Consider the following 24402-nt stretch of genomic DNA (forward strand, 5'->3'; position numbering starts at 1 on the left):
GACAGACGACGCCCTACTTTCGCAGGTGCCCGATTAATACGCTATCTGAACAAAACAGGGATGGATTTGTGTTTCATGCGCCCTGGTGCACTTTGAATCAATAACAACCGTCATAAAACATCAAATCATTTGTAACAATAAAATATTTGGTGACATTAATCAAATATTTCTAATAACCGGTGGCCCTATTTCTCGCCTCGGATCAACAAATGGGCGAAGCGTCACACCTGTGCTTGTCGAAACATAGCCAGGGTGAAGTGACAATGATCACTATAGAGACATCTTTCAATAGATCTGTGAGCGATAGTCCAGATACCCTTTGGCTTAACCTATAGATTTTCATTCACCGCTAAAACCACATATGCGTCCAGTACGTGCGATCGCGGTAATATTAATTTGTTACTTTTTCACAAATTTATTTCTTGTACAGTGTAGTTAACTTTCACATTTTCTAACTGCCGATTACAGTATAATCCCTGTAACTAATCACGTATACCTACATCTCCGACTCTAAATCGATACACCTGTGCACTGTACCATACACATGTTCTTAGCCTAGGGTGATATTGTAAGCTGAGCTCTGGCTTCTGTTGTCGTGAGTCGTAAACTACACCTACGGGCTTTTTTATGACAGTGTAAGATATAAAACATCGGTATGATAAAAGAAAGTGTTGACAGCATTTCAGTTTTGAATGTATGTGTGTATGCTTGAGGGTTTACGTCGTACTAAGCAATTTTTCAGTCATATAACGACCAGGATCTCGAGTTATCAAGTGACTACATATAGTCCAACCGTGCTTTCTTGTGGCAGGCTGAATCCATTACGTCATTACGCTGCCGCGGAAGACGCCAAACATGACACTCCAACCGGGCCAACGTACCCGTCCTGTTTCCTTGCTTTAATCTCTCAGTGCCGGCCAAGCGAGGCTGCAACAATTACCAATTATTCAAGTCTTTGGGATGATCCAACCCAATTTAATCCCGATATATATATAAAATCTTTAAGATCAGGCCCCCGCTTACCAATCCATATCTAATCATGAATCATGAAGGTACACGAGATCGGGTGTTCAGACCCGGACGTATAGGCTCCCTGGCTCGATCTTTGTTTTGAAAAAGACGCTTGCGACACATGTACCAACACAGTTACATAAGAATATCTCATTGTTAAAGGGCCTGTGGCCACTTATGTGATGACTGACAGATTAATGTGTTGTTTATTTATTTTATTTGTGTTTTACGCCGTACACAAAAATATTTCACTTATACCACGGCCAGCATTATGGCTGGTGGAAACCTTGCAGAGCCCGGGCTAAACATCTGTAGGTTGCTGGAAGACCTTACCTCGCACGTCTGCAGAGGAAGCCGGTATGAACTCCAATTAAACTCATAGCAACCGCATTGCTGAGAGGCTCCGGGGTCATTGGGCCGCGCAGCCGCTTTAATCACCTTGGCCCCCGACTACAGTGTTGTGGAAACCGGAGCAGAGCACGCGAGGGAAACCACCGAACAATCCTAGGTGACCTCGAACAAAATTTTGCAGCACGGAATAGTAATGTAAATATGCAATATTTTTAACTTCAACGTTTTCAATTTTTGAAATATTTTATCAACGGACATCTGTTATTGTATAAGACTGCAGAAGTTTCCGTTGTGAAAATAATGAAGTATTTTAACTATAAGTGTTTACAGTTGTCCAATTTAACGTTGACATCATCTCTTTTTGTTTCCAGAACGTTCCGACGACAATGGTGATACCCGTCATTCATGCTTACTAAAAAAAATGTAGTCATTGTTTTGGGAGGTGGGGGGGGTTGTTGTTGTTGTTGTTTATTTATTTATTTGATTGGTGTTTAACGCCCTACTCAAGAATATTTCACTTATACCACGGCCAGAATTATGTTGAGAGGAACCGGGCAGACCTCCCCACGTACGGCTTAATTTATTTATGTGTAGCCATTTTCTTAATATCATTGTAGGGAAAATTAATGGACTGTTCAGATTTGAGTGGTTAGTTTTTGGCCTGACAAGCCACAAATTGCATACACGAACAGTATACAAAATAACACAAAATTCTAACACAATCACAACCGCATATATGCTCAGATAACTTACAGTTTCGGATCAAAAATCTGCGAGGGACTCAGCGGCCGAGTGGTTACCGTGTTGACGCAGTACAATAATTCGGGTCTCTCACCAGTGTGGTCGCTGTGAGTTCAAGACCAGTTCATGCTGATTTCCGCTCCGTTTGTATGTGGGATGGTCTGGAAGCAGCCTGTGGATGGTCGTGGGTTTCCCCCAGGCTCTGCCATGTTTTCTCCTATCATGACGCTGGTCACAGGTGTACCAGTGAAATATTCTTGAGTGCGGCATAAAACACCAATCAGATAAATAATCCAAAGCCTGTGCAGTTCGCCTTTGAAATGTCTTGTTCGTCTCCGTGATTGAGTACAGATGCTGCGGAAGGCGAACCATACATATCGTATAACTCCCGCAAAGTTCTACGGTCTTTCAACGAGTCATCCTGTAAGCCCCCAAAAATGCGAGCGTAAATCAACAATCGCTGAGCATGCAGAGCACTTTATTCAGAACCGTCGTCCATTTTCAGCAACAAAATGCACAAAGGAGAACGTATAAGAACCGTTGCATTGAAAGAACCATCAGAAGTGGCTCACACATTTAAACACATAATATGCAATAACTTTCTTGTACGAATTTAACACTTTATTGACTTAGCATTTCAAGTATAATTTCCACACACTGTAACATAATACACGAGCTCTAAATCGTACATTCTCATATCAATAGTTTCACATTCATATTCTGACAGAGACTCAGGAGAAAAGTGTTTTACATGCCGCGATAACTTTCTTTTCCTTACAGCCTGTTGGACACAAGTTCTCGAGACACAAATGAAATTTATTTGCTTATTTCATTGCTCTTTAATGCAACACTCGAGAAGTTTTCTCTTACATCATGATAACCGTCATTATTGGTGGGAGGCACGTGGTCTCCAGCGAACTTTTGGGGAAAACCACACAAAGAGAACACCATCAATCCCTTATTGAAATCTATGCCAAAGGGTAAAATAAATAAATGACGTAAAATTTTCTATAAATCAGTATCTTGCATGTTCTTTTCTTCCATGGACTTGGTCTCGTGGACAAGTTTCAGTTTTTTCGCCATAGTGTAGGTAGACTTAGTTTCTCGAAGGTATCGCTGGAGCTTAGAGTTTACCCTTTGACTCTTTGCTCTCGCCCTCGAAGCCTCTCTTTGTAAAGGGTGGGTAATTTTAATCAGTCTTGGGAGACTGTTTTCTAGAGTACTGCAACTGTTACGAAATGTGAAATTTTGTGACTTGACGCAGGCCTTTGCTAGCTTCTTTAATTCTAGATTTGGTTGAAACTGGTCATTGTTGACTAAGGGAAGAGAAATGGCAGGGGCCAAGCTGTCCCTCCTGTAGAAGTTGGGTCGGTCTGCTGTGTAAGGGGGTGAATGGTTATGGAATGTACTCAAGGACGCTCTCCTGGATGCGGACTTCGAACCACTAGCACTAAAGCACGGTACAGTGTCTACATCCGCGGAATGAATGGAGTATTTGCTCCCCGACGTATTCCCGGATACTGGAGACATACTAATATTCCTTATTCCTTCTTGTACTGAGCTTACCGCTTTGAAAGTTTCCGACATTCGCCTTTCCTCTGAGACAAGAGACATCCTGCGAGTTTCTCTAAATTCGTTGATGTCCTTTAATGAGGACGTGTCGTGGGCTCGTCTCTCTGAGTTGATTTTAGCGAACACTTTCCACTTCCTGATATGTTTGATGGCCATGTTTGTTTGTTTATATCCCGCCTCGGGATCTTCCACTTCACAAGAACACGACGCATTCCCGTGGTCGTTTTCGCCTGCCCTGTCGGAGCCTTTGCCGTTTTCATACAAATTTTCCTGTATCTTCCCCTGTTGTCCCAAATCTGTGTCCCTTTCAGCGCTCACTGCTCCACAACCTTCCTTGGGTACACAGTTTGCTTCTTTCGATGTCACAGGGGTTAACAACTTGGGTAGTTTAAGATTTCCGTCTTGTTCTTCATGATCACTCTGTGATTCCGACGTTTTGCTTTTCGCCAAACTGTTGATGACTTCTGCCCGAATTCGCCTTAGGTTTCCCAGTATTTCCACTGATACTCTTCGACGAAATAGTCCCGCTGTTTTGCTCTGCTTAACAGGATCCATACCCGATTTGGAAATTGTGGGTCAGTTTAGTTTATCTTCACAGAGCAAGTTTTTGCCCTATATCTTGCATACATGAATGCAAAACACGTGACACGAGCAATTTTCATACATCTGGTAAAGGAGAAGTATGGATAAATATGCACTTCTGTTTTTGTCATAACTAATAAGATACTTATTAAACTAGTCCGAAAGTATGGCGTTCGATGAACTGGCCTTGACTGACAGCTGCTTACAGTCTTATGTCTGAGGTGACGGTTACTATTGATGTATTGTACCTTGTCTGTGGCCTCGTCTGGGATCTGAACACTTGTGTCATAAACTTCCTACCGGTGTTTAGCCCAATGTTTTTTGTTTTCTACGCCCTGAGAACCAAGCAGTCATTAAAACAGGGCCTCAAACATCATGATGTTATAAATACTATAAACTGTGCCATTGTGTGTTGAAATGAGCAAGCAATTAGCACAACAGCTTTTCTCAGGTTTAACATTGTATCTAATATTAAACTAACCAGACGGTTTACAGTCTGACCTCTTCACTTGAGTAGATAGATGTATTTGGTTTACCATGCTTTGTAGCGAGAAACTTCAGACTTTCATGCTTAGAAACTCAGTCAAAATGGCGCAAAAGAGTTCAACACATACATGTTTACCACAGCCTAAAAGTTCCCTTGGTGATATATTCAGAGAATCAAATCAGTGAAGATAGGCACAATTTAAATGGACTTCAAATTTCAACACAAGATCAATTCATCTAGGAATTCGCAATCTTCGAGCTGATGAATACCATGGAGCATCAAAAAGATATAGCGGCATGTGAATACATAACCCAGCTCCCTCTATTGGTCTTTACCTCTCAAGTCGATCACCCCCTAAGGACAGTACAATCAAGATCTAATTCTTGATTTATCAGAACTGGGTACTTTGAACGTGCTGTGGTCCAAAGGTGAATTTGGCGTTCGGACTACATTTTGAAAACTTCACCGGATGTTGTCCTCCGCTACTATGCCACTTTTGCGGAGCTATAACATAAGTGGATGCCTTTGTATAATGTAGCTCCATATGGGACTATCATTTGTAGAGCATAAAATCCGAACTTTTGAGATAGAAGCTGCCAATACTAGAGAAGTAAGCAAGAACGAGCACTTATTAGTAGGTGCAAACGGCCAGCCAACACCAGTGAGCATACAGTAGATTTGTCAACAAGGAGGATGTCAAGATATACGACATCCTCCTTTATATTCCATTGCAATATCCGCCACGGAAAATAACAAACACAAAGGCTGTATTAAAGATCCAATACCTACTGTATTCTGATTAGAAGTCACACAGATAACATCAACATTTATTTCGTCTGTAAATGCGTAGTTACATGATCAAAACCGAGACAAAAAAATCACAAATAGCACTGTAATTGATGACTTCATCGTATCTTATTTTAAAGTACAATCTAAATAGGTATGATCCCATATATGTAGGAAGTAAATCATAAACGCATGAGCTTGATCAGGAATAAATGGGAAGCCTCACTAAATACATTTCGACACACTTTCTTGCTAAACAGGATTACTAAAATTTACACTATTTTACCCACCGAGTTAAAATTATTCAAAGTTTTACTTATCAAGACACCTTTATGCTCAAACTTTTGAGTGCTGCTGGTAACTCCTGCACTCTGATGTACATGTGTGTGTAGTTAAATGCAGATTTATACTCCAATCTCTATCTCATTCAGTATTATGCACCATAGGCTATTCAACTATGAAGGAATGTTCTGGCTTAACGCCACTTAGGCAATCTGGAAGCCATATCAAGGCGAATGCCACTCTGAGAGGGTATCTGTAATAAAATGCTGTAAAGTACCATTCAGTAACAACTGAAGTCTTCACTATGTTTTGATGACACTGAAGCCGACTGGTTCATATCAGTTATCATAAAAGATGAATGTCAGCACATCCTTCTCATATGTTATGCAGCATAACTCATCCTGGTGTACTAAATTTCTCTCTTACTCTTTTGCAGTAAAGAGGACAGAAAAGACTTTATCCGATTAATAAAGTGTATTGACACATAAATCCATATTTATTTTTTGCAGGGCTTCATTAGTAATTCATTCTTCGAAATATAAATTGGACATTTTTCATATTAATGACCGATTTGGTACCGTTATCATGTCAGAGCTTCCTCACATCCAACATCTACTCCTTCCCAGAGACAACAGAATACAAACACAACGCCGAAAAACTGTAATTAACACACATGCACATCATAAGAGCACTGCCCGCCATAATGTCTAGAACAATTGTAATACAGAATCCCTATCTGACTAAGCACTGGTTTTCCCCTCTCTTCTCACTGTACCCACTGACAAACCCACAGGCTACAGTAGAGATCAAAGATTTGCAGGAGGAGTTAGTCATGCTTCGCATGCAGCAAACGCCATATCTCTCTCCTCTTGCAATTCTTTAGCGGTGGCGTCCATTTTCTCACGGGAGAAGTCATCTATTGGCAGACCAGACACGATTTCGTATGAGTGGTCAGGCTTGACACGGACAGGGAAACTGTAAACAAGCCCATCAGGAATTCCGTAAGGGTTCCCGTCACTGGGCACTCCCATAGACACCCAGTCATTCTGCAATACAATACACAGCCACTATCAAGTTTGGACTTCAGGTGAAAATCACTTAAAAGCACAGAAAAAAACGATAAAGTGTATCTTTATAGTCATCAGTAAACACAGGGCATGTGTGATAATAAAATTTAAAATTTTATTCATTCCTAAATTAAGACTAGCAAGTCCCTTGAGTGTTTACAAAACACATAAACCCCGTTTTGCAAAGTACGAAAACAACAGTCTAAAATCTGTAAAATTAAGACAAAATAGATAACCCAATGCCCCCTAGCTAAAATTTCATACAGGTTATGTCTACAATGAGGGGAATGTGTACACCAAAATTGGAAATCATGTTGAAAAATAGGTTTTTGAGAAGTCATGTCCACAAGAAATACAAACTGTGACGAACACTGCAACTCTTGTAGATGTCCCTATTGAATTTGCATTGTGGCATAAAAATGATTGCGCCTAATATTTTTCACTTACCCCCTTTGTCCCAAACCACCAATCCCTCATATGGTCACAAATGGCCTTGGCAGCAGACATGGCACTGGAGAGCTTGCGTGCCTTGATCACAGCACCTCCTCTTTGCTGAACAGTCTACAGTAAACAAAAACATCACATTCATTGGTACCAAATGTAAACATTAAAAGCAAAAAATTTTTTTGGTATTTATTTATTTATTTGATAGCTTTACGAGTATGATGGCGGTCAGTTTTACTGGTGGAGGAATTGAAATGCCCAAGGTGAACCACCCCGCTTTGCCTGCAATAAGTGTAGACCAAACTGTATTTTCCACACCACAGGATTGAGTTGTTTGTACATGTATATTTGCATGTGGTTTAACACTACTGTTACCATTTAGGAAACGTTGTTTCCTAATAGCAGACTGGCCCTACGGGTAATTCTGGCATTGTTTACAGTGCTTCCTCTCTGGAACACCAGGCCAAAGACACCAGACATGACACTAAACACAGTGGTACTGGGCCTGCCAGTACCTATCCCATCCCCATATGCTGAGTGTCAAGCCAGCAAAGTGCCAAGAAAATCAAGTCAAAGATCTGCTGTATGACATGAATCAGTCTCCTGATCATGGAGACCAGACACCAGATGACTATCACTCTATCAAAGTGAAGTCTACAGAAATAAAGATGGGTCAAAAATTTGATCATGGATAAAGGCGAAAGATATTTCTCCTGTTCATGCTATTTCTCGAACTCACCTTGATAAATTCGTTTTTGAGCCAGCTGTCGTCTTTGACAGCTTCAGGCACTGGGATGTCCTTCCCATCTATGTTGACTATAGCGTGGCGAACATCTGGGAACTGGGTGGAGGAGTGGTTTCCCCATATAATACAGTTCCTCACTTTGTCATGTGACACTCCCAGTCGCGAAGAAATCTAAGAAAAAAGCAAAAAAAGTCGTCATGACATACTTTTCTACGAGGTACTTATTTTGACATGCAATATGTTAACACCGTTAAGAAAAATGAGTCAAATATCGAAAAGAAGAAAAATCTGTTAGATTGCATGACAAAATATTGAGTGGCATGAAAGGGTGCTACCCTAATTCCTCAACCTTCTTGCATATGAAAGAGCAACTTTCAGTGCAATTTATTCACATCCTTAATTTGATTTTGGAGACAAAACTACACTGATTGGATTGCCCTGAATGAGGGCTTCACAAAAAAGTTTGGCTTTATCAGTCAACACAGAATATATGCCTTCAGAATTTGTTTGAATAAACACCTTGCAAACATGTGAAAAAGTTGAAGAATTACAATACCCAAAGAAGGTGAATGACTTCCAAGTATACCTATTTGCAAGTTACAACCCATCCTGAACTCCCAAATCAAACGTTGCTAGTCCATGTAATTTTATTTTATACCAATGCCCATAATCCATGTCTCATAATCCCTGGCTTTTTAAATGCGCTTTCGATGGAGGAGAAGATCAGCTAAATACACAAGTTCAATGTAGAAAATCTTTTAAACCACCTTTAATCACCCTGTAGCTTGTTAATTTCTGTTGGTGTAAAGCTTGAAGGTATTTTACCTGAGCCTGAGCTCTGTTCTGATCCAGGCGGGTCAAGCAGGTGAAGTTCTGCGGTGGTATAGACGGAGCATACTTCCTAGTGACTAAAGCGTTGGTATTAGCTGGGTTTCCAACAACAACAACCTGAAATAAGACATGTAAGCAACAGACAACATAAAATACCAAAATATGACTCAATAGCACATGAAGACCTTAAAATGCTTCTTTTGATGCTACCATTAAAGTTTTCAGATAAGAACTTAATCTAGCTTTAATATTTGTAACTCATTAACTTTCAAGATGCCATGAAAGCCAGACAGATGAATCAATCAGATTCACAGAAATATTAGGTCTTGAGACATGTTAATCGGAGCTAGCCTTTAACACTATCTCACTGGAGATAAAAAGATCAACATGAACATAACCATAACATAAAGAGTATCTCTGAACAAGTTGTGCCATAAACACTAAAACCATTATTGATCTTCACGCACTAACACTGCTATTTAAACACGTCCTTCTGTGTAGCTTCCCAAGAGCTTAAAACAGATGTCTGGGGATATTTAATACATTCCACCATGTTACCTACAACCATTGTAATTAGAATGGAGATGAAATAAGACCTCATACATGCATGCAGCATGCACCATTAACAATGCACATTTCAATGTTTATGTAATACCTAGTTCTTGCAAATATCAGCTATGGAATTTGGTTAACACTGACAATGCTTGATATTCGATCTGCATGTATACCTCAAACACTGGCAAACCTATAAACCAAAACTTGCCAAACATCAGGCAATGCTGTGATGCTTTTCAGAAAGTTGGAGAGATAGGCATGAACAATGATATTATATAAGGCTGAAGACAGACCTCACACAATATTTAACATTATCCTTTCCTACTGGTTTCAATCTGCTTTTAACATCACACAACACACCCGAGGAAATATTAGGGAAAGTTATTTTCCACTTTCACTCAGATAAAGTAGGAAAGCAGAATGAAGGGTGGCGAACTTTAGAAAACAATTTTTTTTTACTGCTTCTGTGGCCTGTTGTACAAAGTGTGGATAACTTTGTGACAACCACACTAGTCATGGCAATATGTCATTTCATAATTTTTCCCCCAAATTCGGGAGCACTTTGAATGAACGATTACGGTAAATCACCTAAAGTTTCACACATGAGTTACTGTCATTTACTTTCGCACGATCTGAGTTGGTGGCAAGATGACAGAAGAGAGTGATTAACGCTCCCCGGCCCTTTTTATTACCCTGCATGGCACTTCGTAGCTCTTGTTGGTAATCCTCGCCACATGGGGTCAAGTCACTGACAGTAAGGTGTGCAGGTATCCTGACTAGTAGTAGGCCTACATCTCTAAATATACCCATGAATGAAACCGAAGAAAATGGAAGTCGATGTCTATTACAAACCTTTAAATTCCAAACACTGTCTGAATGCATCACTATGCCAAACAAAGCATGTACATGCACAATGTACAATGCAGACGAACCGATTATTTCAGTTAGGCCTAAGTGGAAGTCACCTTATCTGGTGAACGGTTGTCGTCTGAGAGCCCTCATTATGCAATGAATATGTGTACAAATGTATTTCAGCTAAAAACGAATTTCACTGAGAAACCTCTGTCATCAGCTTCCCTTGTCCATGTAATTCCAATGTTTTCGTTTCTTTACAGTCGGGACTGTCCACCTATTGCACAAGAGTTCCTTTTCCAGTATTTTTATATCAGGAATATCGATTAAACACAGAAAACATACTCCATGCAAGATATCCAAAAACTAGGATGATTTACTTTTACCCCTTTTCGACAGAACTATGCGCGAGTCCTGCATATCGGTCGACAGAATTTATGTGAGTTGTTATCACATATTGTATGATGTTTTATGTTTTATGATTTCCTGTATACAGTTTTGCCCAAACATGACTTACTGACAAGATTATTGTTTTGCCTTTCACTAGCAAAAATCACGAAAATGATGGGTAGACACATGAAAACATTATGTCCTGTGACTGTGGCTTGTATCTACCAAAATTTGGTCTGAGGGGACGCAATTAAATTTTAAAGTATTCATGTTTACAAAATATGGGCGAAAGTTGAAAGTCTTTCAAATTACACCAGAAGGAACAAGAAATGTTTAGCTGCAGCGGTACAAATGCACGTGTAGGTGTCGTTTTAACAAAAATCTTCATCTCGTCTGCTGGCAGACTCAGTTAGCAAGTATGGATTCATGGTGTGCTAAATTCTGTTACAGCTTTGTATACGGAGGGCCCTGCAGTTCAAAAATGGATAACTGACATGACACATCATTAATCTCCACAATGTTTTCTCTCAAATTTCCATTTTTCACAAAATAACTATAATAAAACAATCAACCTGTTGCAAAGTGCATGTACTAAAATTATTCTGAGTAAAACTGAGGAAGACAGGAACTAATGGTGGTAGAAGACCAACTGCTCAGTGAAGTGTGAGCTTGTTTATGACATTCTTGAACTGTCAGTATAATCCCGACCACCCTCGGTGCCCAGTCCGTAAGAACCACAATCAACACAACGAATCATGGGATACACTTTCCGAGTCCCAGGGCAAAATTTTAGGTAATTTACCATATGACTTAACACCACATCAGCAATATTTCAGCTATATCGTGGTGTGAACACACTTTGAAGAACAGCTTTCTGGTTTCACAAAATTTGTTTTAAGTCATAAAATGAGAAGTGTGTGTTACAGCTCTGACACCTGTCCAACCAAGGCACTGAAACATGAGTATTAGCTCTATCTACAAACAGAAATCTGACCTTGACCGTTTTCTTGGCCACCTTGTCAATGGCCTGTCCTTGAGTCATGAAAATCCTAACATTGGCTGCCAGTAGATCCTTTCTCTCCATGCCTTCCTTACGCGGCATGGCACCCACCAGGATGGCCACATCAACATCCTTAAATCCCACCATTGGGTCTGCTGTGGCCACAACCTCTGTTAATTACAAACAAAAAATAAATACTAAACAATTCTATTATGGACATTGCATATTTTTGATCAGATGGATGAAATATAGAGTTTCAACAAGCAATACCCTTTCCTTATTAGGGAATTTAGAAATAGATGTTCTTCTTGAAAAATTCTGAAAGTTTCAGCATGCAATGAAGAGTGTGTTATGAGAAGTAAGGCTGACCTCTAAGCAAGGGTAGGGCACAATCCTGGAGCTCCATCACCACGCCCTCCAGCACGCTCAGCATGGGCTGAATGTCCAGCAACAACAACTCAATCGGCTGAAACCAGAAAAAAACAAAGACATTTACCAGGTGATACATTCCTAGGTGCAGTTTAAATCAATGATTAGATTAATTCCATTTTTAATTTATTTGATCAGGGTTAAACACCATTATCTAAACTTTAAACTTCTCTTATAAGACGACAGAACAAATCACCATATTTTATGCTACATTCAAGAATTTGACAATTGCACAACAGTGGTCAAGTTAATGAGTGGAGGACACCACAGACCTTCAGCAGATATCTGACAAACCTCTTCCCTCATAGCCATATCCAAAACAGAGAGAGCTGGATTTGAGCACAAGACCTCATAGGCCAAGGGCCTGAGGGTTGCTGTCAGGTACTTCGCCTCCAGACTTAATTCTGCAGTGAATCCACCTGGAGCTCTATCAAGTTAACATAGCTTTGCAGTCTACACTCTTACTTCATGGATCGATGCATTACGGAAAGACACCTTAAGGGAGCTACAAAAGCTTTTGTATAAATGTGTAATTTATTTAAAAAAAAAAAAAAAAAAAAAACCTGATTAGCTCCAAACACATCTCCTTTGGCCACAGAGTAGAGGAGAGAGTAGCCGATTTGACCCGCGGCTCCGGTCACCACCACACGCAGAGCTTCACTCTGTAAAACACAAGACAATTGATTGAAGGGACATGGGCTTGCCTACATGGATGAAAACAGATTTTCAATATAATAGGACAGTAGGAGCAATGTTTTATTCATCGAAAGTCACTCCTGGACCAAACTTTAGCACAATACACAGTGGTAGCAGACTGAGGTTTGTATCAACGTGGATCTATGGTGTTTTTATAGAACATTCAAATAGTTCCCACAGGACTGGGGATATGAAGCTGTATTATAGTGTAGTCATAGTGTACAAGACTGCATCCTAGTATGTCTGAGATGCCAATGCATATTTCTTTTTTTTTTTTTTCTTTTGTCTGTCTTGTAAATTTCTTCAAATTTTGTAAGAGCCAGCTCAACTAGCCACCTAGGGCTGAATGCACATTAAATGAATGTTATTAATCTGTCTCTCATGAATATGAACTCATGAAATGAGCTCAACAAAATACGTCATCATCAAGCAGCCTAGTGCTGGTTTAAATGTTATGTAATTAGGTAATATAATACACTGTATGTCTAGGGTTGACGACTTTTGCACCTTTCATGATCAAACGCCCTTGTTTTACTGGGTGAATGGGGTCAAGGTCAACATTCCCGGACCAACCCTGACATTTCCATAACATCCCTCAGGAAACTGCCGATCATTCATTTTACAACAGATTTTTTGGGTTAAGCAGATTTTGACAAACAGATAGCTCAATGGAACTGCTGAAAAATGTTTAAAAACTTCATGATCGTACCATTTTCAGTAAGTCGTTCAGCCCGGCGTGCACTACACCTCGTCCAAGGATGAGCAAATGTCGAGCGCAAGTCACAGGCAATCAAATACGGCTCAATAGCACATAACGCCTCTGAATGGAGAGCTAAGGTGCATTCTCCGTGGGCGAGGACATTTATAACATTCTCCTATCTGTGGATGTTTTCGCCATCGTTTGTTACCGGTGACCTAAGCCTACATCCTCTGATACTTTTTACTTCACTAGTTTAAATATGGAAATATAACGCTGGGATTATGGTAGAAAAATGGTAACAGCTGAAACAAGTCGCGTCATACACACGTGTTACAAACTCCACTCTTCACATGACACTTCATATGCATATCAGAAAAACATCTGTCATTGGAGCCAATGAAACCACGTATCACGGAAACTCAAACAGTCTTGGAGTTGTTAAGAAGCCTGTTGAATTACCAAGAAATGCACAATTAATGTGAAGTGGCCGGGGAGGGGGCGTTGGGGTTGAACATCCATCAAATAGAGATCAAAAATGAGGCAGAGATTCAAACTGTGTTGCAATCATGTTGTAATTTGATCTGTAGGCTATCCAAATTTACCAGTAGGCCTATGGCTAAATTTGAAACATGTCGTATATGGCCTAGCCTACCAGATTCGATTCTTTGATGCAGCACAAAATGTGTGTCCGGATTTACCTTTGTCTCCAGTGCGGAAAATGCAAGCTTTGCAAAATTTTATTTTCATGTACATCTGTCAACTACAAAATCGGCTCTACACTCTGTTGGATCACATTTGACACATGTAGGCACGAATATCGTATACAAGTCTATTCGTTAGTAGGGCCTACCTTTGTTGTTAACACATGTAGTTAGGGTGTAGAAAATGTTGCGTTACATCACTGGCGACATGCTTGCATACATTATCTTCACGCCTTTTAGTTTTCTTAAACTAAGAAACTAAGTATAATGTCTATGCGTTGTGATGGCTCACTGAAATGGCATGGAATAAGGGTAAACGGCATGCATCAGTTAACAGTTAAGAAACAACCAATCACAGGCCAGTCCAATCTTGCAAATCATTCCGATCAGCCCCCCCCCCGCCTCCAAGTCATGATCAGTACTGTTAATTAAAGATATTCCTCATCTGTCTAGAAACGTTTTATGGGTGTGTGTATACAGCGTTTATGATGATGTGAATTAATATGAAGCGTCGGTCCACGGACCGCATATACATGTATAGGGGTCACGAAAACTGTGATGTTTCACATATAGCCGGAGATATATAGTTGTCCCCAGATACAGTATATATATATATATATATATATATATATATATATATATATATATATATATATATATATATATATATATATCACCCCACGCTCGTTTGGCTAAAAGGCAAATTATTATGCAGATTATTAAAAATTGCAGTTAAAAACCATCGAAATGAAGTAAAGGTATATATATATATATATATATATATATATATATATATATATATATATATATATATATATATATATATATATACGCAATATGGTATTTCAGATTTCAGATTTCAGATACAGTTTTCGATGGTTTTTAACTCTACACTGATACCTTTACTTCATTTTTACATTTTCCTCTTCTTTAAAATAATCTGCATTTATGTTAATGTTAATTTGATTTCACTCATACGAACGTATATTCATGTGTATGTAGTCATACAAACCGGACAGAAGCCGGATTTGGACCAACCGCACGCCGATTCGCAGCCCGAACTGGAATGTATGCATGTACATTATCTGAGTTGGCGAAGGTTTTATTAGAACTGCATTGCCTAACTATACAGCATTGCCTAAATGTAGCACTTGGATTATACTCAAAATTAATTTTCTATAATACACCTGCCTTTAAAAATAGAGACTAAATGAACATCGATAAAATATCCTACATAAAGTTTAAAAATCGTATACATGTACCTTTTTATTTGTATGATGTTCCGTAACCGAGGTATCGCGGATCAAAGTAACCACGTGACACTGTATCTATTTTGCCTTTCAGCCAAACGAGCGTGGGGTACGAGTCACGTGACGTCTTGTTTCCGGTGTCTTTAACATGGCGAACCCCAAATAGCCCAGTAAGAAATCCAGACTGAAAACTGATTTATATAGAGTCACCAAGCATGTCAGAAAAATGCCGTGGCAATTTAGGTATCTTACCACAACCCGTCCGAAATAACTAAGGTTATATTATTTGTTGTCTTTATGCCTTCTTTGGGAAGCATGGCCCTTCCATCGCACCGTAGATTAATCAGAAGACGTTTGTTATCAGTGTAACGTACTGGTTATAGATGTCTCAGGAGGACACAGAGGGGTGTGAACAGAGATATCACAGATACCCTTCTGCGTGCTCATACCGGGATATATACTCACAGCATGAACAGGTAGGTAACTAATGAGGGATTGACACTAAGATAAATAAGTCAAATAACTGTTCAGAAAATACATATTATTTTCTCTCGAGAAACATAGGTCTACATAAATAACTGTTCAGAGAAAACGCATTATCCTCTAATATATGCATATACGATCCAGTCTTTCAGTGTGCGAACTGCTGATAGAATACATTATATCTGTGTTCGTCTTGAAAGAGGATGTCTCTTGAGAGAAAGTACATACAAGCATCCCGCCATGGGACGCATCAGCGCACGAACTGTCCATCGTTATAATTATCAATATCCTTCTCTCAGAAAAAAAATATATGTAAAAAGCTGATGGACTTTAGAGAAAACAATATTTTCTCACGGGATTCATTAAACGCATACATAAACATCCAGCCTTTTTTGAGGATAAATGAATATACGTAATAACTATATATATCAGATTAAACACATTAATGTAGCATCCTTGAGATTCGCAAACAACCATGTATATATAAATTATCCTGAGATAATAGATTGGAACATTAATGCGTAAAAATATATTCAGAGAATATAGCCTACTCCCAAAGCCCACATAAGTTACCATTACCCACTTTCGACACCATTGCCCACCTACGTTACCATTACCCATCTACGTTACCATTACCCACCTTCGTTACCATTGCCCACCTACATTACCATTACCCACCTTCATTACCATTACCCACTTTCGATACAATTGCCTACCTACATTTCCATTACCCACCTTCATTACCATTACCCACCTTCGACACCTTTGCCCACCTTCGTTACCATTACCCACCTTCGTTACCATTACCACACCAATGAAATACATTGCCCACCTTCGTTCCGATTGCCCACCTTCGTACCCAATTTAACACTAAGACGTGTAGTGGATGAATCAGTTAACACTGCGAGCTGATAGCACGCTGCGTCGCTTGCACCAATTTTCTGTACTGTAGCCCAATGGTTGTTCAGCCTCCTTAGCTCGTGTTATAAATATGTGAAGTTAAGTAATACCATTATATAGCCTTCAGAGATCTTTCTGCATGATATTATATAGAAAAATGATTGCTAATTGTTCTTTTATTCACTACCTGATATGATATAGGCAACCTGTACGCCATGTTCCTAGATTCGTTTCTACATGTGTTGTGGACAGCTTCTGTGGCCTAATGATTAGAAGTCCACCTCGAGGTCGGGAATACGTGATCAAATACTTGTCGGGTAGTACAAAAGACCTTAAAAAATGCTACTTGTTGTTGCCTCGATTGGTGCTTAGCACTGAAATATTAGCGTAAGGGAGCAGGACTGGTTAGCCCGGTGTCAGTATGATGTGATGGGGTGGGGTGTCATGTCTGGTGTCTTCGCCATGATACATCAGTGGCGATAGCACTTAGGCGATATGGCCTCGCCCTGCCTCAAGAAGACAGTGTATATGTACACACACCTAATGACTTGGTCGTTATATGACAGAAAAATTGTTAAAGGATACATGAAAATGAACCCTTATGTGTTTCTATGTCAAAACAAAGAAATGATGCTCCTGAATTTTTGTTAAAAAAATTTCATTTTAGGGTTATTTTTATACCTGTTAATTACCCCTCTATATTATGCATATTGTTCCCCACACCCCGCCACCATTCGGCCGGTCCCTTTCGGTCTGTCCCACACAAGAGTTCTTTTTCAACAGGGATCCTCGTTGAAGTCACCGCTGCAAGCTACTTACCTTCCCAACTAACCGCTGGGGCCTTAAGAAAACTGTACTTAGAAGCCATTTTCACTCCCCAAAGTGAAAGTTGGAAAATTTATTTGTTACACATGACAATCTGCATCTTAAGAAATAAAACCAAAGCGTTTCATGTATCCTGTAATTAAGTACGACGTAATAACCCGAAGCATGCATACATACTTGCATGTATATTGAAAATAAAGCTGAGAAGAATCAAGGAACTGTCAGATATAGGTGCTGTAGTGTTTGTCAACGTGTTTTGTTTTCTGTACCGCGGGGATTACGTTTTAAGGTTGCACGTGTTTCATGTTTAAACATTGCTGGCAAAGGTGTTCCTTTCCCTGCTCCATACATAGCATTTAATGTTACTGGTTGTTTTTGGAAACTAGACTGTTCCACTTGTGTAGAATGCGAAAATGAGCCTGTCTTTAAAATTAGTTATACCTTAAGTCATTAAAGTATAGCTGAAATAGGCCAAATAACCGATAACGAAAATCTAGGCGTCGTAGACATTCTTATACTAGACTCAAACACTTTTATAGGCATGTATGCGTATATTCAATAACACTTTGTATCAATAAAAAAAATGCAGCGTACTGTTTTTCCTCTCCAAAACATCAAATAAATATTCCACAGAAATAATTTCTGGATATAGCCCTGCATATAAAGTGCATTTGAGAAAAAGTAGCGAGGTCTCAAATGAACGATTGCAATGTTCCAAATGTCCTTTTTTCTTCTTCTTCCAGATTGTTTCTTGCAATATGGCTGATGTGTGCGTGGATTGTTCGTGTGCATGGTGGCCACGACACGAGTGTGTGCGCGCCATTTCTGCCTGGGTCGGGTAAGAGTTACAGTTGGTGCGATTATAGTCGTCCAACAAAGATAGTGTGAACTTAGCAATTATATTCTTAATTTTTAGTCTGGAAACATTGATGTTAATTAAGTATTTAACTCCACTCTAAAATTTACTGTTATTTATTCAAGTACAAACTTGCACTGCATGTAGCCTATGTGCCGTGAGGGTGAGCACTCCAGCGCGGCGCAATGACCCAGATGCCTCCCACGAATGTGGTCACTATGAGTTCAAGACCAGTTGGCTTCCTCTCCGGGAGTACGTTGGAAGGTCTGTCAGCAACCTGCGGACGGTCGTGCTTTTCCTCATATTAATGCTGGCCGCCGTCGTATAATAAAGTGAAATTCTCTTGAGAGGCGGCGTAAAACACCAATCAAATACAAGTAAATGTACGTAGGGGATATCAACGTTGCCGTTTGGTATTCTACCTCAGTCTTTTGGTGATCAATAACAACTATTGGACCTTCCAATCCAGAGTCGAACCTCTGAGAATATAGCCATCGGGATCAGCCATGTGCTAGAAATACTATAGAACACATGAACTCGATTGTGAGCCAAGCACGCCACACAACATGAATAGTCAACATTTCTTTAAAAACATGGATCTTTTAAATCCAAACGGAAAATTTAAAAGGTTTTTCATACCAAAATGGTCCCAGTGAATCAAGTATGTCTAGTATAACCTACAAATTCGATGCAGATTTTAACTATGTTTTCCATCTCGACAACACCTGCCCAGATTCCTTGCAGCGTTGTGTTTGGCCGTCAACGCAGCAATGCGGTGAGAGATTAATTCGAACACGGCGAACAGAGAAACGTCTTAGAAACTTTTGTAGTATATATTGATGTGTGATGTATGTCTATACATGTTATACATCAGTCCGCGTTGGCCCCACCAAGCCCACCCTGCCCAACACGTTCACGGCTCGTGTGGAATGCAATCTGTTGGACCTGAACCGCTCCACTGACGTTATCGAGTATTACGACTTCCCTCACAACCGAGGCGCCATCTACCAGACGGAGAAGGGAATGACTGGGCAAATCGTGTACAACTATGATACAAACGAGCTCTTCATTGTGGACCGCACTGCTAGTGAGTAACATTGATTGATTGGTTGATTGATTTTTTTTCATTTATTTTTCATTTCATTGTTGTTTAATACCATACGCAAGCATTCGTCACACATGTGCGTACGACTTTGATCAGTTTTATGTAGGTGGCAGAAATTAGAATGTCCGGGGTAAACCACTGACCTTTGGCAAGTTAATTTGACGTATTTTTCCCGCGTGTGAGGTACAAAATGGCGTATTGTTCCCATTTCGAAAGCTAGTGTTATACTTTCAGTGAAGTAATATTGTATTTGCCGCTTTCATTTCGTTCATTAAACCTTTGTTGTAGCGAAGTCATGCGTTGTAGACGAACTCACAGAAGACAACAATGACTTCCTGTTCGGATATAAACAGGTAAACCAAAGCACCCGGATGTTCTCCCCGTCGGCGGCGCTTAGGTTTGGCGGGAAGATAGTGGAGAAATACCTGGGCAAGTCACTAGTCCGCGGGATCGTGGTGGAGGGATGGCAGTCATGCTCATACTGGCCGGATATGGACGCCACCAGCAAGGTCACCTGGTACTTCTCCGGTATGAAAGAAAAATACTCGTTTTACCCTTCAGTCTGTTTCCGACTGTCACAATTTAAAGAGAAAAATCGACCATGACTATGATTTATTTATTTATTTGATTGATGTTCAGTTGTTGTACTAGACAGCGCACTAAATGCTGTAATTCAAACAGATTCGTAAACATTTAGGTGAAAAGCAAACCTTGGCTGTGGGCCAAGTTATGTAACCAGGTATATGTGCAAATTATCACTCAGCTGTTTACGAATGTGTTTGAATTACAGCATTTAGCGCGCTACATTTAGTTTCCTATAAATCTCCTCGATGATATAAGTAGATATAGACAGCATATAAACATGGTTCATTGACTTTGTATATGTGCGCAAATCCTCATTGTCTGCAAGCCCTTAAAAACAAATTCTCATCGCATATACATACAATACATGATCAATCGGTAGTCGTGGCTGGTTTGGGAAACTTTCAGTTGGATTTCCATTTTGAACAAAGTGCGTTTCAGTTTTAACGGAAACGTTCTTAGATGTAATGATCAGCTCCATTACACTTTAAAGGCAACGGATAGATTACGAGTAACCAGTTAAGGTAACTGGAAAAAAAAAACTTTTTTCTCTGGGTATTGTTTCTCTTTCTTTGGTAGACGCTTCTGAATGGACAGAAGCTATCGGAGGAGATCGACTTCCGGTTCGCTGTGAGATTGTCGGGAAATCCTACAACAGTGATGGCGGAAGCAAGAGCTACCACCATATTTATGAATTCACGCACTTCCGGCCGTACATTGATGCCAATCCGGACCACGTCTTCGAGGTAATTTTGGTCAGATATGAGTGAACGCAACATACCATTTACAGTTCAACCCAATTACCGTTGATGACAATTTGCGATTTGTGAAATAAGACAGTGACATATTGATATTATTTAGTTTATTATGTTAGCCAATTGAGCTATGCACTAACTTCTTTACAAACCACGCTAATATAATTCTTATTCTTTTCATTGAGGGGCAACCACTGAGCTCTTTAACTATCTCTTGTGCTCCTTGTACAATGTGCAATTTGCTATACCAACATTTAATGCTTACCTAATTAAAATTATACCTACAAAGTATCTAAAATACACCACATCCTATCTCCATTTGTGGACATATTACCATGTGAACGTTCATGGCTTTTCTGGTGACGATCTGAAGAATTCTTATCTCGCCACCATAACACGTTTCCATTGTTACAGGCCCCAAAAGGCATGTACTGCGAAAACCGAAAGAGCTTGAAAGCTCTTCCCATATCACCGCAGTACTTCCATTTTGAGACGGAAATCGTCGTGCCGCAGACGAAAATAGTCTCATACATTGCTGTAAGTGTTAATATTTGGCCCAGTGTTTTTAGAGTGATGAAATCATTTCGTTAGCTTCGTTAATTAAAAGCCATCACCCCCCAGTTTTGTGACACCATACATCTGCTTGCGTAATAAGTGCCTTGGACGTTGTATTGGTACTGCAGAATGCACCATTCGATTCAGCCCTATTTATTTGTTGAACGTTAATTTACAGACACTGTGATAATTCGTAATTTCACTCGTAATTTCACGCGGAGCTTCGCCTGCAAAATGAAAAAGTCTCTTAAGGTAGCTTTTGTCAAAGCATTTAGGTCCACTTAAAAAAATGAAGTAGATGGAAACTTAATATCACAATTTTACTTGTTTGCTAGAAGTTGGCCATGCCAGTATTATGTATTACAATTCATAACCTACCGTGATTCCGTTTATTAAAAGTGATGCTTTTTGTCTTTCAAGCAGGCAACAGCAGCAAAATGGTCTTGTTTGTTGTTCGTCAGGTCACGAGACAGCATTTTAGGGGAACGGCAAAATTGAATGTACATCATACGGTCTGTTTTACAAAATGAATTCTCAGCATGTATATCCATGCACTAATTGTGGTATCATAATGAACCACAACTATGCCATTTCTTCTTTAAGAGCAGTATTATTAACCCTGTAAATGTATACCATTTCTCCGTCAGGAGTGGTATGACTACACATCAAGGCTGGTACGGTACGACTACTCACCGTTTCCATCAGATTCTAAAGGGGTGGACTAGGCCGGATTACAGAAATACACGACTTTAACACAGGTACACATGAACGCTACCGTGATAATTTGGTTATATTTTCATTCTACCCAGTTTACCATTGACCCTGAGTTTTTACATCCAGATTTATGAAACTAAATAATAAAATCAGATCGTATGTGCATACATGTATATCACTTCGTTAACAACGTTGTTAGCAAGTGATAGCCATACGATCTAACTTTAAACCAGTTTTCCTCTGAATCCTTACTATTTAAACGTTTAAAGTTTATCCAACAAATAATCAACTTTCACTTTGAATTTCCTATTGACAGGTGTGAAGTACGTAACCAACACGCATTTGGGAAATTGCACAGTGGAGTTATAGACCCAAATGGATTTGATACCGTTGAAGTGAATCCACACACAGTCCGTCTGCGGAACCCTAATCAGTTCTTTGACTTGGACGGAACCTTCCAGTATGAGGGTGTGGTAAGCTCAAGGCATCGCTAGGCTTATCCTGTATTGATGGGCATCTCGATAAGATTTGCACAAACATTTTTGGTTGAGAAAACTTCGAAACTTAAAGCATATACATGTACCTTCGACAGACTCAAAGTTCAAAAACACCTTGTCGCATGCACATACTGGAGAGTTGATTTCATTGTTGTAAAAAGCCATCATTAGGACTAAAATTCACCCATTAAATCAGAATGCTGCGATTCGAATTTGGAGCAAGAAACGCCTGAACAATATATTTGTGACAATATAGCAATGCAATTGTCGAATTAAGGCATTAGATCCTGGTAGGTCCTGTTGTAGGATTCACCGTGATAAGACTGCCAGCACATGCTTCATATCCTATATTCCTCCCACCGTAATGCTGGCCGCCGTCGTGTAAGTGAAATATTCTTGAGTGCGGCGGCAAACACCAATCTGGATACATAAGTCATATCCTACACTCCCTTTACATTACCCTCACTTAAGTAAAGCATGGATGTAAATATTGATCAACGCCGAGGGAGGTTTCAGTGTCAGAAACAAAAGAAACGTCCCTCAACGCTTTTCTTTGTTGTTTATTGATACGCAGTTCTTTCCCCTTTTATCCAACATATACAAACTATAGTCGTTCTGTTTTATTGATGAATGGTGATTGATTGTATAAACCACCAGGTGCCATCTCATAAACTTGACTTGCGCTACATACATCCTTAAGTCATTGTAATGAATAGTGTGATGAAAATTTCTTGATTTTTAATTATTTGAAATTTATATGCCTGATTTTCTTTTCAAAATGCCTAAAACGTATGAACTGTTTCAGCACCGCACCTCGCGTGTGGACTGCGACGGGTGGGTGAGTAAGAAGAAGAGCTTCCCTCCTGTCATGAACGAGACTGTGACGGAATGGCTCTTGACAACCGTGAGTATACAGCTCGTCATGAGTGGAGATTTGAGAGAAATGTCCTGTGACTTTGCCATACAAATTTATTTATTATTTGATTGGTGTTTTACGCGGTATTCAACAATATTTCACATATATTCCACCCACCAGCATTATGGTGGGTGGAAACCAGGCAGAGCGCGGAGGAAACCCACGACCATTCGCAGGTTGCTGACAGACCTTCCCACGTACGACCAGAGAGGAAGCCAGCATGAGCTGGACTTGAACTCACAGCGACCGCATTGGTGAGAGACTCCTGGGTGATTACGGCTGCGCTAGCGCGCTAACCAACTGAGGCCCCTGCCATACATAATCAGTGGTCTGTAGTTGTCATTGGCAGTTCAGAGTTATGATAATTCACTTGTTATAACAGTAGCTTTCAACGCCATACAAATTGCAAACAATTTCATTACCTCTTGTCACTGAGTCAAGAGGCGATTCTATGTTGTGCCGAGTTATCTGTAGAGTCAGGTTATTCCAGCATTATTGAGTCGTTCGCAACGGAAATGCGGATATCACTGAATCATCTTTAGAGACGGAGCTAAAATCTAGATCACTCATCTTAAGGCTTGATTTCACATTACTGAGTCAAGTATAGAAGGAGGTCATTTTTTACTGTATAACTGAGTCAACTGTAAGGAGGCCTTTCAGTTGTATGTAGCTTAGGCCTGATTCTTTCTCAACAAAAGTATACAGTGCAAGGTTAGCTCAATGAAAAGGCGTCAAATCAGAC

The 24402-nt window shown here is 39.8% G+C and overlaps 2 protein-coding genes across 2 annotated transcripts in view; one reads left to right on the top strand and one right to left on the bottom strand.

The window, feature by feature from the left end:
* Positions 1-5520: 5520 nt before the first annotated feature.
* LOC135469287 (malate dehydrogenase, cytoplasmic-like) lies at positions 5521-13608 on the bottom strand. Its single transcript, XM_064747902.1, has 8 exons — positions 13531-13608; positions 12689-12787; positions 12066-12162; positions 11691-11866; positions 8894-9016; positions 8063-8239; positions 7327-7440; positions 5521-6858 (listed from the first exon to the last, which is right to left on the bottom strand). Exons 1-8 carry the CDS (start codon positions 13531-13533, stop codon positions 6643-6645), a joined length of 1005 nt encoding a protein of 334 aa, XP_064603972.1. The 5' UTR covers positions 13534-13608; the 3' UTR covers positions 5521-6642.
* Positions 13609-18721: 5113 nt separating this feature from the next.
* Positions 18722-24402, top strand: part of LOC135466989 (uncharacterized) — a 6315-nt gene continuing 634 nt past the window's right edge. Inside the window, exons 1-8 of the mRNA XM_064744743.1 lie at positions 18722-18800; positions 19411-19623; positions 19930-20169; positions 20803-20969; positions 21393-21515; positions 22181-22212; positions 22564-22720; positions 23550-23648. Coding sequence (XP_064600813.1) covers positions 18722-18800; positions 19411-19623; positions 19930-20169; positions 20803-20969; positions 21393-21515; positions 22181-22212; positions 22564-22720; positions 23550-23648 — 1110 coding nt within the window. The remainder of the gene's footprint in view (positions 18801-19410; positions 19624-19929; positions 20170-20802; positions 20970-21392; positions 21516-22180; positions 22213-22563; positions 22721-23549; positions 23649-24402) is intronic.

The sequence above is a fragment of the Liolophura sinensis genome, chromosome 6, assembly GCF_032854445.1.
Source record: "Liolophura sinensis isolate JHLJ2023 chromosome 6, CUHK_Ljap_v2, whole genome shotgun sequence".
Lineage (NCBI taxonomy): Eukaryota > Metazoa > Mollusca > Polyplacophora > Chitonida > Chitonidae > Liolophura > Liolophura sinensis.